The sequence below is a fragment of the Protopterus annectens genome, chromosome 17.part0 (genome assembly GCF_019279795.1).
Source record: "Protopterus annectens isolate FY-2018-M chromosome 17.part0, PAN1.0, whole genome shotgun sequence".
NCBI classification, from domain to species: Eukaryota; Metazoa; Chordata; order Ceratodontiformes; family Protopteridae; genus Protopterus; species Protopterus annectens.
This window is the reverse complement of record NC_056751.1, coordinates 33,430,344-33,442,611: the sequence shown is the minus strand read 5'-3', so window position 1 is coordinate 33,442,611 and position 12,268 is coordinate 33,430,344. Positions and strand designations below refer to the sequence as shown.

Here is a 12,268-nt window from a genome sequence, read left to right as displayed (position 1 = left end):
AGCTAATCCACGCAGAACAATCACTTATCGAACTGGTATAATAAATAAGAGTTACAGCAACGATCAAATGGTGGAAGTTGGACATACTCCACCCTGCGCTTTACATTTATTGCTTTTCATGAGCTTTAAACTGTATAACTAAACTAGTTAGTATTAAAAATTAACTGTATTTAGTAACCTGAATACGGGCTAGCAGAAACGTTAAATTTGCTAGCAACCCTCAACATCACGGTGGTACAAAATACTAGTATACAAATAGTGCTTAAAAAGCATAGCAGCGCCTTAAACGTTTATTTTAAGTCTAGGGAAGACTAATAAGAATGCAATAACTATTTCGAAAAAAAAGTCGTTTCTCGTATATTCACTGTTTATGTTTATTTGATGGGCAAAAAAAGTTAATTTTATACGCGTCTCCATCCACTACCTTGCACTTAATTAATCTTTTCAAAGCAACTATACGCGTTCCTTTTCTACCCATTTTCTTTTACAGAATACTTAAACCGTCATCAAAAGACAAAGAGTCTTGCATTTGAATGAAACCCGGAGCAGCTGTTCCGCCTGCTTTTAACACAAATTGACTAGTTTCATTTTAGTCCCAGAGTACAGATATTTACCCACCCCTTAATAAGCCTGGGTCCCTCAATATGCAAATATATGAACTCAGCCTGGGGGAAATGGCCGCCCGGCAGCAGTTGGCCGCACATCCTGAGACGTCAGAGGTAGTGCAACCTATAAGAGAAAAGAACTCCGCCCTCTTTGACTGACAGGCAGGTCCTGAAGTTTGATCTTGAAGCTAAAGCAGGCGTAAAGTGATGGAAATGTTTTATTACCTTTGAGAGGTTCATCGGCAAGAAGTAAGACAGTCTTTGTCACATTTTGTGCTAACAATTATATCGCCGCTAGTTTATGAAACCAACTGGAGTACTAAATAACTGACTGCAGAGTGAATCAGCCATCAACTGTCCAACTGGAGGCCAAGTCTCCTGTGTTATCTCTCTCAGGAACTGGAATTTCTTATTTACATGAAAGTTATTTCCTTGCTAAAGGACATCCTTCTGAAACTTGTTTCACCCCAACGAAAACGTTCGCTACTATTGCTGTCCTTTTATTTATGCAAGGCTTATATTTGGTAACAAATTCTGTTACAACTCTCAAAACAAGTGGGGAGTTGTGAAGAAGAGCAGCGGACTGCAGGGTATAGCAGTGCAGAGAGGGTGAACTCGTTACAGTCTACCAGGGATTCTGACGAAACAATTCCAGCTTGAAACCATTCCTGGCAGTCTGAAGGGTGGGTTGGGTACTGAGCCCAAGTTTACAGCTCAATCACGGAGTAACGCTGCGAGTGGCGCTAAAGGGCAGCTGGGCTGTATTGTGGGCCAGGGTTGCCCCAGTGGGCGGTGGGTATGCTGGCTGTAACGGGGCAGATGGATGGCGGGCGGCCGCCTAGTGCCTTTCTGTTGGGGAGCCCACCTCTGGCTGCGCTGCACAGCATGACAGAGATGAAGAGCCCCCTTTACAGCACCGCCTACCCGTCGCCTGCTGCCTCACCCGCTTCTGCTGCGCCTTCCCCAGCGGCAGCAGGGTCTTCTACACTCAAGGCCTCTTCTAGCATCGTGTCATCACTCAGCTCCGCTCAGCAGCTCTTAGGAGTAGCCGGAACACCTCACGGCATCCAGGACATCCTTAATCGCCCCTCTCTAACAGCTTGCACTGGTACATCAGCCTCGTCAGTCTCATCAGCAGCGGCAGCCGCCACTGCTGCTCTGCTGTCAGGGCTACCCCGATTTGGAAGCCTCAGCCCCCCTCCACCCCCACCGACTGCTGCTGGCCTTTACTTCAGCCCCAGTGCAGCGGCAGCAGCAGCAGCCGCTGTGGCGGCAGCACGCTATCCAAAACCGCTCGCCGAGCTTCCTGGTCGAACACCTATATTTTGGCCTGGGGTGATGCAGAGTCCTCCATGGAGAGATACACGACTGACCTGTACACCACGTAAGTAGCTCAGTACCTGTACGACTTTTAATAACTTGGGTGCTCTCAAATTTCAATGGGCATGAATAAATTGCTTGATTGTTATTCTTATTTGAACACGGACAAAAGTCGTTTATGGTAAGGATCTAATTTAATAGGAATGACCTGGCACCCCTCACTACTTCAAAAAAAAAAAAAAAAAGATGACAAGGAAAGCATGAGCCCTGCGAGTGTGTTCGCAAAATAAATAAAAAAAAAAACACCACAAGTCTTTCTTCATAGTTTCCTAAGTCATTCTGCATTATTGTACTTGGTGTGAAGTTGACAACAGTATGTATATCTGACATTTTATTTTATTTATTTATTTTGAATTTGTTAACCGGGGGTAGAGCACTGATCCCACTGGTCCCGTTTCAGTCTCAGCCCATAGAAAACACAACAGTTACATGGCATTATATAGAGTAAACGACAGAATGCAATCTTTACATAAATTATGTACCAAGTGAATATCATACTTGCACGGGTCCGCATAACTAGTTATAGTAACTTATTTTTATTGCACCTTCATTCTTCTTCTTCAAAGTTCTAGTTATTAACACCTGTTGAAAACACTGTATTTGAAAGTTCTGTTTCTGCGTTATAATATCTTAGATAACTGCAATAAATAACATTTGTGCTGATAGTATGTTGTTTGGGCATATCTGAGGCTTTGGGATTTTGTAACTATACGCTGAAGCCGTTAGATTAGTTATAATGTAATGCTCTGATAGACGTTACCTTTTTGCTTATCTGCTTACTCATGCCTGAAATTTGTAAAAAAGTATAAAAGGGAAAGATTGCATTTAACTTGATAACAGCAAATAATCTGTTACATGCTAATAATATGATGTATAATCAATCTTTCTTTCCATGTATGTTTATGCTATGTTTGCCTATATATCTTATATATGCATACGCAATCGCAAACTCTGAGGAAAAAGCTTAGTTGTAGTATTTTATAAACTGAACTGATCTGCTCCTGGAAACTATTTGCACAATAGTACACTTAAAATAATTGTTAAACATGTTTGTTATTATCTTTTTCAGATCAAGGATCTGTGTTATTGGACAAAGATGGCAAGAGAAAGCACACTAGACCCACATTTTCTGGCCAACAGATTTTTGCCCTTGAAAAGACTTTTGAACAAACAAAATACTTGGCAGGTCCAGAGAGAGCGCGGTTAGCATATTCACTGGGGATGACAGAAAGTCAAGTCAAGGTAAGATTATTTAAAGAAAAGTGAGGAATTATATTTCTTTTTGTTGTATGGATCATAAGCAGAGCTTGCACGTTAAGAGTTGTTAAGGAGAGACACTGTATTTTGTTTGACCAATCTCGCCTCATTATAAGCAGTATTAAAGCGAGGCAAAACAAGCCACTGCGAAATATTTGAAAATACAATTGTCTGCCCGGTACGTTAACCCAGAAAGAAGGAACTAGGCAGATAGTGCAAAAGCAGAATTGTAGTTTACCGTAGGGCTTGTTTCTAATAAACTAGGGACCCAGACTGTTGTGTATCTATTTTCCTACTAACTTGTTAAATGCTGTATTTTCTGTATTAACGAGATGCCCGTTTTTATTGTGGGAAACACACAGACACACACACACACACACACACACACACACACACACACACACATATATATATATATATATATATATATATATATATATATATATATATGAGGACTTGTGTGTACGAAATCTGCCACCACCCATTATAATGAAGGTAAAGTGAATTAAAGGCATTTGACTGAAGAGTTGAGCAGTCACTGACTAAAATCAAGAATACTAGTAGGGGAGCAGAAAATCGTTAACTCTGTAGGTGCATAGACGGTGCAACGGCATTTACTAAAGGTAATTGCAACGTAAAATACTTGAAATTAACGAATGTGATGTCTTTCGGGCTGTATGTCATGTGTATGAAGTTATGCAATTAAAGACGTTAACATTGCTTGTAGTTTTATGTTACAACAATATAATTCAAACAGGGTTTTGACGTTTGAATTTGGTATTTTGTATTTTATTGACGTGGTCTTTATTTCTATTAACACTTGATTCTGCTTTGTTTACTAACTAGGAGAGCAAACAGCAATCCAACATAATTTACCTGGCTCATACTGAGCTCAGGACTGATGAAAGACAAATATATGGGGTTTATTTGAGTTTACAGTTATTCTCAACCCCTAGTGCCAATCAGATGTATATGTGGGTGGGGGTGTGTCGGGGTGTATATTAAGTGTCTTCACCGAGGAAATATTCGAAAATGGTTACTGCTATATTGTAATTGTTATCTGTTTACTTATTTAATTACTTCTATAATAAAAACACAAACACGATGTATAACGTGTTAACGCCTTCATTTCCACTGCATGTAAAATGTCCTAGATCGAATTTATGCTTTGATAAATTTAGCGCTTTTGATTGGAGATTAATTTTAAGTGCTTTTACTATGTTTATAAAATCTATATAATCACTTTCCCTGTACCCGATTTTTACCTAAACATCATGTCTTATTTCCACATTACAGTTATTACTACTTACTGTTTCTGCTGTAGGTCTATACCTCTCAGCCCCTTAGAACAAGAAATCTGGACAAACCCATAAATAAAAATGGGACAAAGGACCAAAAATAGGGACAATTTTTAAATATTGCTCTTATAAACTTAGTAAGTTGATAGAACATGTTTTACACTAGCATGAATTTTCTGAAAGGTTATAAAGTCTGAAAATCAAATGTCTGTCATTATTTTCTAACTTTAATTTTTAACGATTTGTCACTAATTTGCTAGAAAAGTATAAATTTATGAAAAACAGACCAAAAATATGAGGCAGAAATCTGTACATTCTGTGAAAATCTGTATAGTTGAGAGGTATGTAGTAGATCTACAGGGAAACAATTTACTATTAAATGAACCAAGAGTCTTGTTAAGCTAAAACATTCGTGTTGGGAGTATATTGAGCTATAGTGCACTCCATCACCCGTTCAAACTAAACAGAAACTATTGCTTAAACTAAACAGTCAAGAGTTAATCTAGTAGCAAGGTTGCCAAACCGGAACTCCGAAATACCATACCAGTAGAAGAGTTTTAATTCTGCACCTACACTAGAAATAAAGATGATACCATGTCGGATTATTATGCGTACGTAGTGTATAGCACGTATATAATGTTTAAGTATATATCTGTACACCAAATGTACAGCTTCGACTGTTCGACATCAAACTTTGTCCCAGTGCAAAACACATTGCAAGGGATTTCTATCATTGTGTGAAGGCTCCTTTATGACGAGTACAAAATGAAAGCTAAACCATAATATATTCTTAATGCTGATAGATTTATGATGAAATTATGCCACTGTTGAGTTTAGCCTACAGTTAATAATAGGACTAAATTTTCTTTTGATGCTGTTGTATTTTTAACCACGACATAATGCAGTCGATGGGGTTTGTGAGGCCACACTTTGTACACCAATTAAATCAGGAACACCGGGACCTCATTAATTCCGACACCAGTGCCGCACCTTAAAATACCTTCTGAACTGGCGCCCCATCTACTTGTGATGTCAAGCAGAGTCATTATGTCGTAATGATGAAAAACATGAGCATCCAGACTTCTTCCTGTATTGATTTAGGAAAGAGTACAACGTGCATGCTGACAAAGTTCGGCTTCTGCATGTTCATTGATCAGATACATCATTGCAAAAATGCTTGATATGTTTGAAAACTATAATTTATTTATATATATATATATATATATATATATATATATATATATATATATATATATATATATATATCTCCTAGCATATAACTAAAGCTGCCACTACCTTTCAATAACCTGGTCAAATAGAAATTAATCAAGGACTAAAGGCTCCAAAGTCACAGGTTTAACATATTAAGAGGATTTGTGCATGTAATGGCACGAATTTTCTAAAGCGTTCACTGAATGTCGAATATTGTCACTTTTACAAGGATCTAATGGAAGTCTCGAATGTTGGCAAAACACTAATCTTGTGCAACTGGTGTGTCCGCATAAAATGTTCACATTTTTTATTTTCTTTCCCCCTCGTGTTTCCTTTTTTTCCCTTATATTCTTTAGTAATTTAACCTGCAGTAGTTGTCTCAACAAAGACATTTCATGAGGAATAGGGAAACATTCTGAGGCAAAAACAAACGCATTCTATGGTTATGCTTGAAACCGCTCCTGATAAGAAGTGTTTTCTGTATTTACTTGACTTTGTTAATTAAAACAAATAACAGCATATCCATTTTGCGTAGTCAAATGTATTGTCAGAAATTTGATTTTAAAATTCCTCCCTGTGTGTGTGTAATGCACGAAATGCTTTTGTTCTGCTCTATATGTGCGCACTAGAGACTTTTATGCTGTTTTTCAGTAGTGGATACTTGAGAATTTCATCCCAGTTAGTGTAACAGTGTATAATTTTGAGGGTGCTAAATACATTAAAATATTGTTGCAAGATGTCTCAGCTGGCGACAGAGGATACGTCTAATCTTCTAATTTCGTGGATGGCGGAGAAGGGTTGGGAGTAACACTGCACAGCTGTGATACATATAATACAGACATATGCAGATATTTTCTTCATAAAAATGAACGAAAGTACATATGGAATAAAACGGAATGGTGTCTGTTCCCTTATGAGTGCGTGCAGTATATCAATGTCATTATATAACCACAGGCTAGCTATAGTCCTGAACTTAAATAATACTTTGTTTTGGAAGGGCCACTGCATTTTATAATTTAAATTCGGGTTCTCTTTCCCATCGTCTAGGTCTGGTTCCAGAACCGACGAACCAAATGGCGCAAAAAACACGCAGCTGAAATGGCTTCAGCTAAGAAAAAACAAGACTCTGAGACAGAACGGCTAAAGGGGGCCTCGGAGAACGAGGAAGAGGACGACGACTATAACAAACCTCTGGACCCCAATTCTGACGACGAGAAGATCACACAGTTGTTGAAAAAACACAAGCCCAGCAGCAGTTTGCACCTACACACGTCGGAACCTGAAAGCTCATAAAACTAAAGACTTGCCGGCTGCAAGAGACGCTCTTAAATGTATACACATGTATTGTTATCTTGTGTATTACAAGTTTTCTCTCGCCCCATATAGGTCTTTACGCTGTGCACTAGTAAGAAAGGGGCGATTCTAAGAGGTGTCCGTATATCTGTATATTTTTATAAAACCAAGAAGCTCCGTCTTTCAAGGAATGCAGATACAAGTCCTGTACCCACTCCTTAAAAAAACAAAGGAGAGCTGTGGTAGCGCACCGAAACTCATGCACTGCGGTGGTCACCTTTCAGTTATGTTCTCAAGAGGACAGTTTAGTCTTTGGCCGCCACAGCAATCAGTTGGACAGAGGCATCTTGCCGGGATGTTTGTAAATATATTGCGAGTTACACAGACTCAACCTTAAAATCACCGTACGTATATGTCCAATAATGTTCTGTGCTACTGGGAAGGAATCTTCTGTGTTTTTGGCAATTATTTCTTTACCGGTTCTAGTAGCATAGCGTTAAAGCCAAACAATAGTTTAGTCTTGTTTTATTTTACTGTAATGATCAAACAATAGTATGCATTTTTATTTAAATTCCCCAAAGGGATTTTCCTCCGTTTTCTACCCTTTCTATAAAAATGTTGGAAAGTACACGACCCTTTTGAACACTTGGCATTGAGAAAACAAACCGGTGTGTTGCACAGACAACTCCGTTTAATGGAATATGTAAACAACTGCATCTGTGTCGCTTTTTGCAACATGTATACCTCCACATGCTTTGTTTATTTCCCCTGTTCACGTTAGCATGCCAAAGGCATTCTGATTATAGCAGAGAGGGTTACTTTAACTGCAGTTTAGAACTGCACTCCCTTCCCAGTCGCCTGTATTTCCTGACTTTTAAAATGCTACTAGAAATTGTAAATGTTTTACTGTTTTATGAAAATATCGATACTTAGTATTTTTATGTTTATTAATTTATATGAAATGGTTCTGTTTGTAACATTCTTGCAGGTTCTTAATTTGCAAGACATGTTGGATGTATGCACTTTCTGTTATAAAATCAACAAAATGAAAAAGATAAAACAATTAAATAACTGAAAAAAAACACGCCTTTTTTGATAAGTGATTCAGATAAGTACACACACAAGCAGAAGAAAATATCTGCTGGGCTATTTACAATTGATGCATATATTTCACTAAAGCGAGGCAGGAAATATGCAGCCATTATTTCTTTTTATTTACTATTGTGTTTGTGTACAGTGCAGAAAATATGGTGTATATATAGTTTCATCTTTCTTACTATTGTTTATTAACTAAATATCACAATTGTATTTTACATTCACTGATCTTGCCTGGTAATGATAGATTTTTAGCCTTACCATTTTTGAAAATATAAACTCTTATTCAGTTCCCGCTATTATTTTCCATGAGAATAATAACATCTTCTTAAATGATCAGAGAAATTATATTCATTTAATGCAACTGCTGGTACCATGTTCCTTTTAACCAATTTTTGTAAGACTCAGGTTTTCCGCCCAGTTTTATAGGGCTACAATTTTAAATGGGCCACAGCTATGAAATATTTTGAAGCAGTTTTATAAATTATAGAAATGCATATTTATGCTGATTTGCAAACTACAAAAGAGAAAGCAAAGCGGATACCTTCAACCCGCTTTGGGTCAGAAGATCGACAGCAAATTCAAGTGTAAAAACGCCTTCTGTGCCAGTGGATAATACATCAGTGAAATAGCTTTCTTTATTGTTGTTTTCACTTGTTGCAGAAGAACGCACAGAAAATGTCCTGTTTTACTCTCCCAGTGCTTAAATAGAATTTGTCAGTAGTGGTTATACAACCAAAAACTAATTTCACCGCAGCTGGGGCGAGAGTAGTTCTTCATAAAACATAGATTTTACGAATTTGCAGTTAGCGCAAGTAAATTACAAGTCTTCATTTAATAAGCAGATTAATGACACAAGCAGCATGTTTAATTAGACTGTGCAACGGAGTTCATTGTTTTCATACTTGTCAGACTATAATGCATTTGATTGTACCTCAATTAAGGGATAACTCTTGAGGATGACAAAACAGAAGTCTTTGATTTTCACTAGTGTTACACAGAACTAACTCCGTATTTTTCTGAAAACACATACAGAAATGTTAAGAAATACTTTACTAATTGCACACCTATGGCAATCTGTATTAAGTCTGTGGTGTAGCATTTTAGCATGAAAAAGCAGTTTGCCGGCATGAACTAGTTTGGAAAACACATACACACACACACACACACACACACACACACACATACACACACACATCAAATATCAAATTAATGACTTATTCTTCCAAGACACGGATATTGATTTTAAGCTGAGGAATGTTGAATATGATTATTTGAAATCCTAAGAGTGCTTAATGATGTTTTACTTCGATTTGGTTTTGCCAGTGTATCCGAGACAGTCATTTTCAGCATTTATCAGGGCTAAAGTACGAGTTGGATTTTTGCATCATTTATACACGTAAAAGCCATCTAGTACGAAAAAATGCAAACCTTCGTGTTGCTTGCAGTCTTGCAGATATAGTTTTAAACAATGACTATTTTTGTGCACCACTCATATAATAAACAGCGTTGTTTCTTACTGTCACGTTATTTTAGACCACTCTAAACGGTGTGTGTGCGTGTATGTGTGTGTTACCTGGTCAGTATTACCATACCACATCGCTTTGTTGTAATGGAGCTTGGGGAAGTACCAAAGACACCGTTAGCCAGCGACTATTTTTAGCAACTGGGTGAGTACTGCACTAAAGTTAGGCGTGCTGGCCAGAATGATCCCTCCACCTCACCGCCACGCTCCCGCGCGCACACACCCACGTACGCGCCCTACAAAACAATAACAGAAACTACTGTGCGTCGGCCATTCATCGATGGTTACTTTTTTCATAAAACCCCAAGGTAAACAATGGCGACTCGAATTGCAAAATACAGCTCCTGCACATCTATGCTTATTTTAACGACACCGTTTATTGGATTGAAAACCGTTATCTTCCTTTCTCATTATTTGTGACTAGTATTGACCAAACCTTCCGATGACCCCATACTTCTTAGGTGACCTTAATTTTCTGGGATGTCCCTGCTTCCGGCTCAACATTTTTCTCAGCGCCTCTTAAAACTTTCTTTTTCAGAAAAGATGTATTACAGTTAATAAATAGTGGCAATCATCATAGTTTCATACTATTTTCTATACAGTTCATAAATAGTGACATTATCATTACAGTTTCATACTTCTTTAACTTCATACAATACATAAAAAAGTTACAACGTAAAAGCAACGATATTTCTAAAGAAGTGCTCGCATCTGGAACTTTTGTCCATGATTATTTTGGGTTTTGGCCCGGATTCTGGAAGTACGAGATTGAGAGCTATAATATAACATTCCCGGAAAAGCAAAGCAAATGATACTTTAACAAAAGAATACAAAGTTCCCTTGATCAAAGAAACTACTTGGACTCAGATAAGGAGCATCTGCGAATCATGATCTAACAGTTATGTGAATTTCATTAGGGCAGATGTAAGGTAATGTAATGAAAGTATCCCCCCTCCAGCATAGCTCTCAAACGATTAGGGAAAACTTTCAACAGCATCAAGGACAAATACAAAAATAATTAGGGGCAATCTGTGCAGTTTTAAAGTTTTTGTGCTATTTACCTGGGACACTGACACAATAAGATAATGAAAATTAGCATATATTTTCTGAGGTAAAAAGTCTACTATCACTATTTCTTAAGTAGAATTTACCACCCTTTATTCAAAGGTCACCAGTTTAGGAAGGATTAAGAGGGACACAGCTAAAATTTCAGTCAAAATTAGGTACGTCAGGAAAGTCAGGGACAGTTAAGAGCTACCAGTTAAGTTTTCCTACACGCACTAAGTACTTATTGAGTAAGCCAGCATACCTCAAATGTCCAGATTTTTATCTCCTATTTTTGACCCGTTCATCATAAACTTTCTGTTTTTTTTTCTGGCAAATCACTGTAGACAGATGTCACTAAATAAAGACATACATTTTAGTCTCAGTCTCCATATTCTTCAGAAAAATGCATGCTAGCACATATCTGGGTACACTAGCAACTTTCTAGGTTTATAAGAACAGTTATTTTAGGCTTTGTCCAGATTTCTTGTACTAAGAGATTGAGATGTATGTTAGCCACCACCAGTCCCATGCCGTTCCTAAGTCAGAATGTTGGGCTTACTGTTCTGTATCTTCACTCAATATGTATCATGGGAAATCTACATGGTAACGACGCTCTTCACGCATTGTTTATCACCACGGGTTTCAGGAAGCTCGGCGGCGGTATTGTTGTTGGATTGGATACTGTCAGGGATGTAGAATAATACTAGCTTCATTAAACACCCCCCCCCCCCCCCAAATCTGGATCAGGAGGCGGTTTGAGTAGATTTATTTATTTAATCTTATTACTCTATAGCTCTTAAACTTTTATGTCAGGATTTAGAGGGAAGAAACGTATCGAGGTACACAGAGTTCAGAGACAGTGTTATATATTGTTTTAATTCACTTCGAAAGTTAGTGGAGTAAAATGATTTGCGCTGACATGCATTTTTCATTTTTTAAAAATTAATCGGGAATTTTTACCTCAGTTATGACTGTAAGCTTAAGTGATGTGCCAATCTTACTAATTTTGTGTGTAATATTTGGTGTAAGATGAGGGACTTAACTCGGGGTTAGTTGAAAACTACGTTTAATTCCTAAGACAACGGCTAATATTCTGCAGAAAGCGATGCAATCTGCTTTCATTTGTGTTCAGAATTTTCTCCCTTTTATCGGTTGCTTCATTTTGGGAAGCCTCTGTAATTTCTGAGACAATCAGGATGTCTCCAAAGTAAGAGTATTTCACATTTCATTTTTTTGTTTTCTTCTTCAATCGCTCATGTGTTGAAGATTGTTCTCTAAGACGATGAAGGTCCTGTTAAGGCTATCAAATGCCCTCATATCTGTCAATGTTTTAGCAGGAGCAATCTGGACGAAGCCACTGTTGTAAGGGACCTGGGTACTCCTGTTGATAATTCCTTATTATTTGACCATCATGTTCCACAGCAGTTCAGATAGCTTTTTATCTGACCCTTCTACTTTCCAAAGACATCGCCACTAGATCCAAAGAAGTATCAGCTCCCCATTAGTAATGTCTTATCAGACCCATTATTGGATAAAACACAGCTTTTGACATGCAT

General features: G+C 37.8%; 1 protein-coding gene across 1 annotated transcript; it reads left to right on the top strand.

The window, feature by feature from the left end:
- The first annotated feature begins 815 nt into the window (after positions 1-815).
- Positions 816-8,082, top strand: NKX6-1 (NK6 homeobox 1). Its single transcript, XM_044058968.1, has 3 exons — positions 816-1,989; positions 3,055-3,227; positions 6,800-8,082. The coding sequence occupies exons 1-3, from the start codon at positions 1,404-1,406 to the stop codon at positions 7,043-7,045; spliced, it is 1,005 nt and encodes a 334-aa protein (XP_043914903.1). The 5' UTR covers positions 816-1,403; the 3' UTR covers positions 7,046-8,082.
- Positions 8,083-12,268: the final 4,186 nt, after the last annotated feature.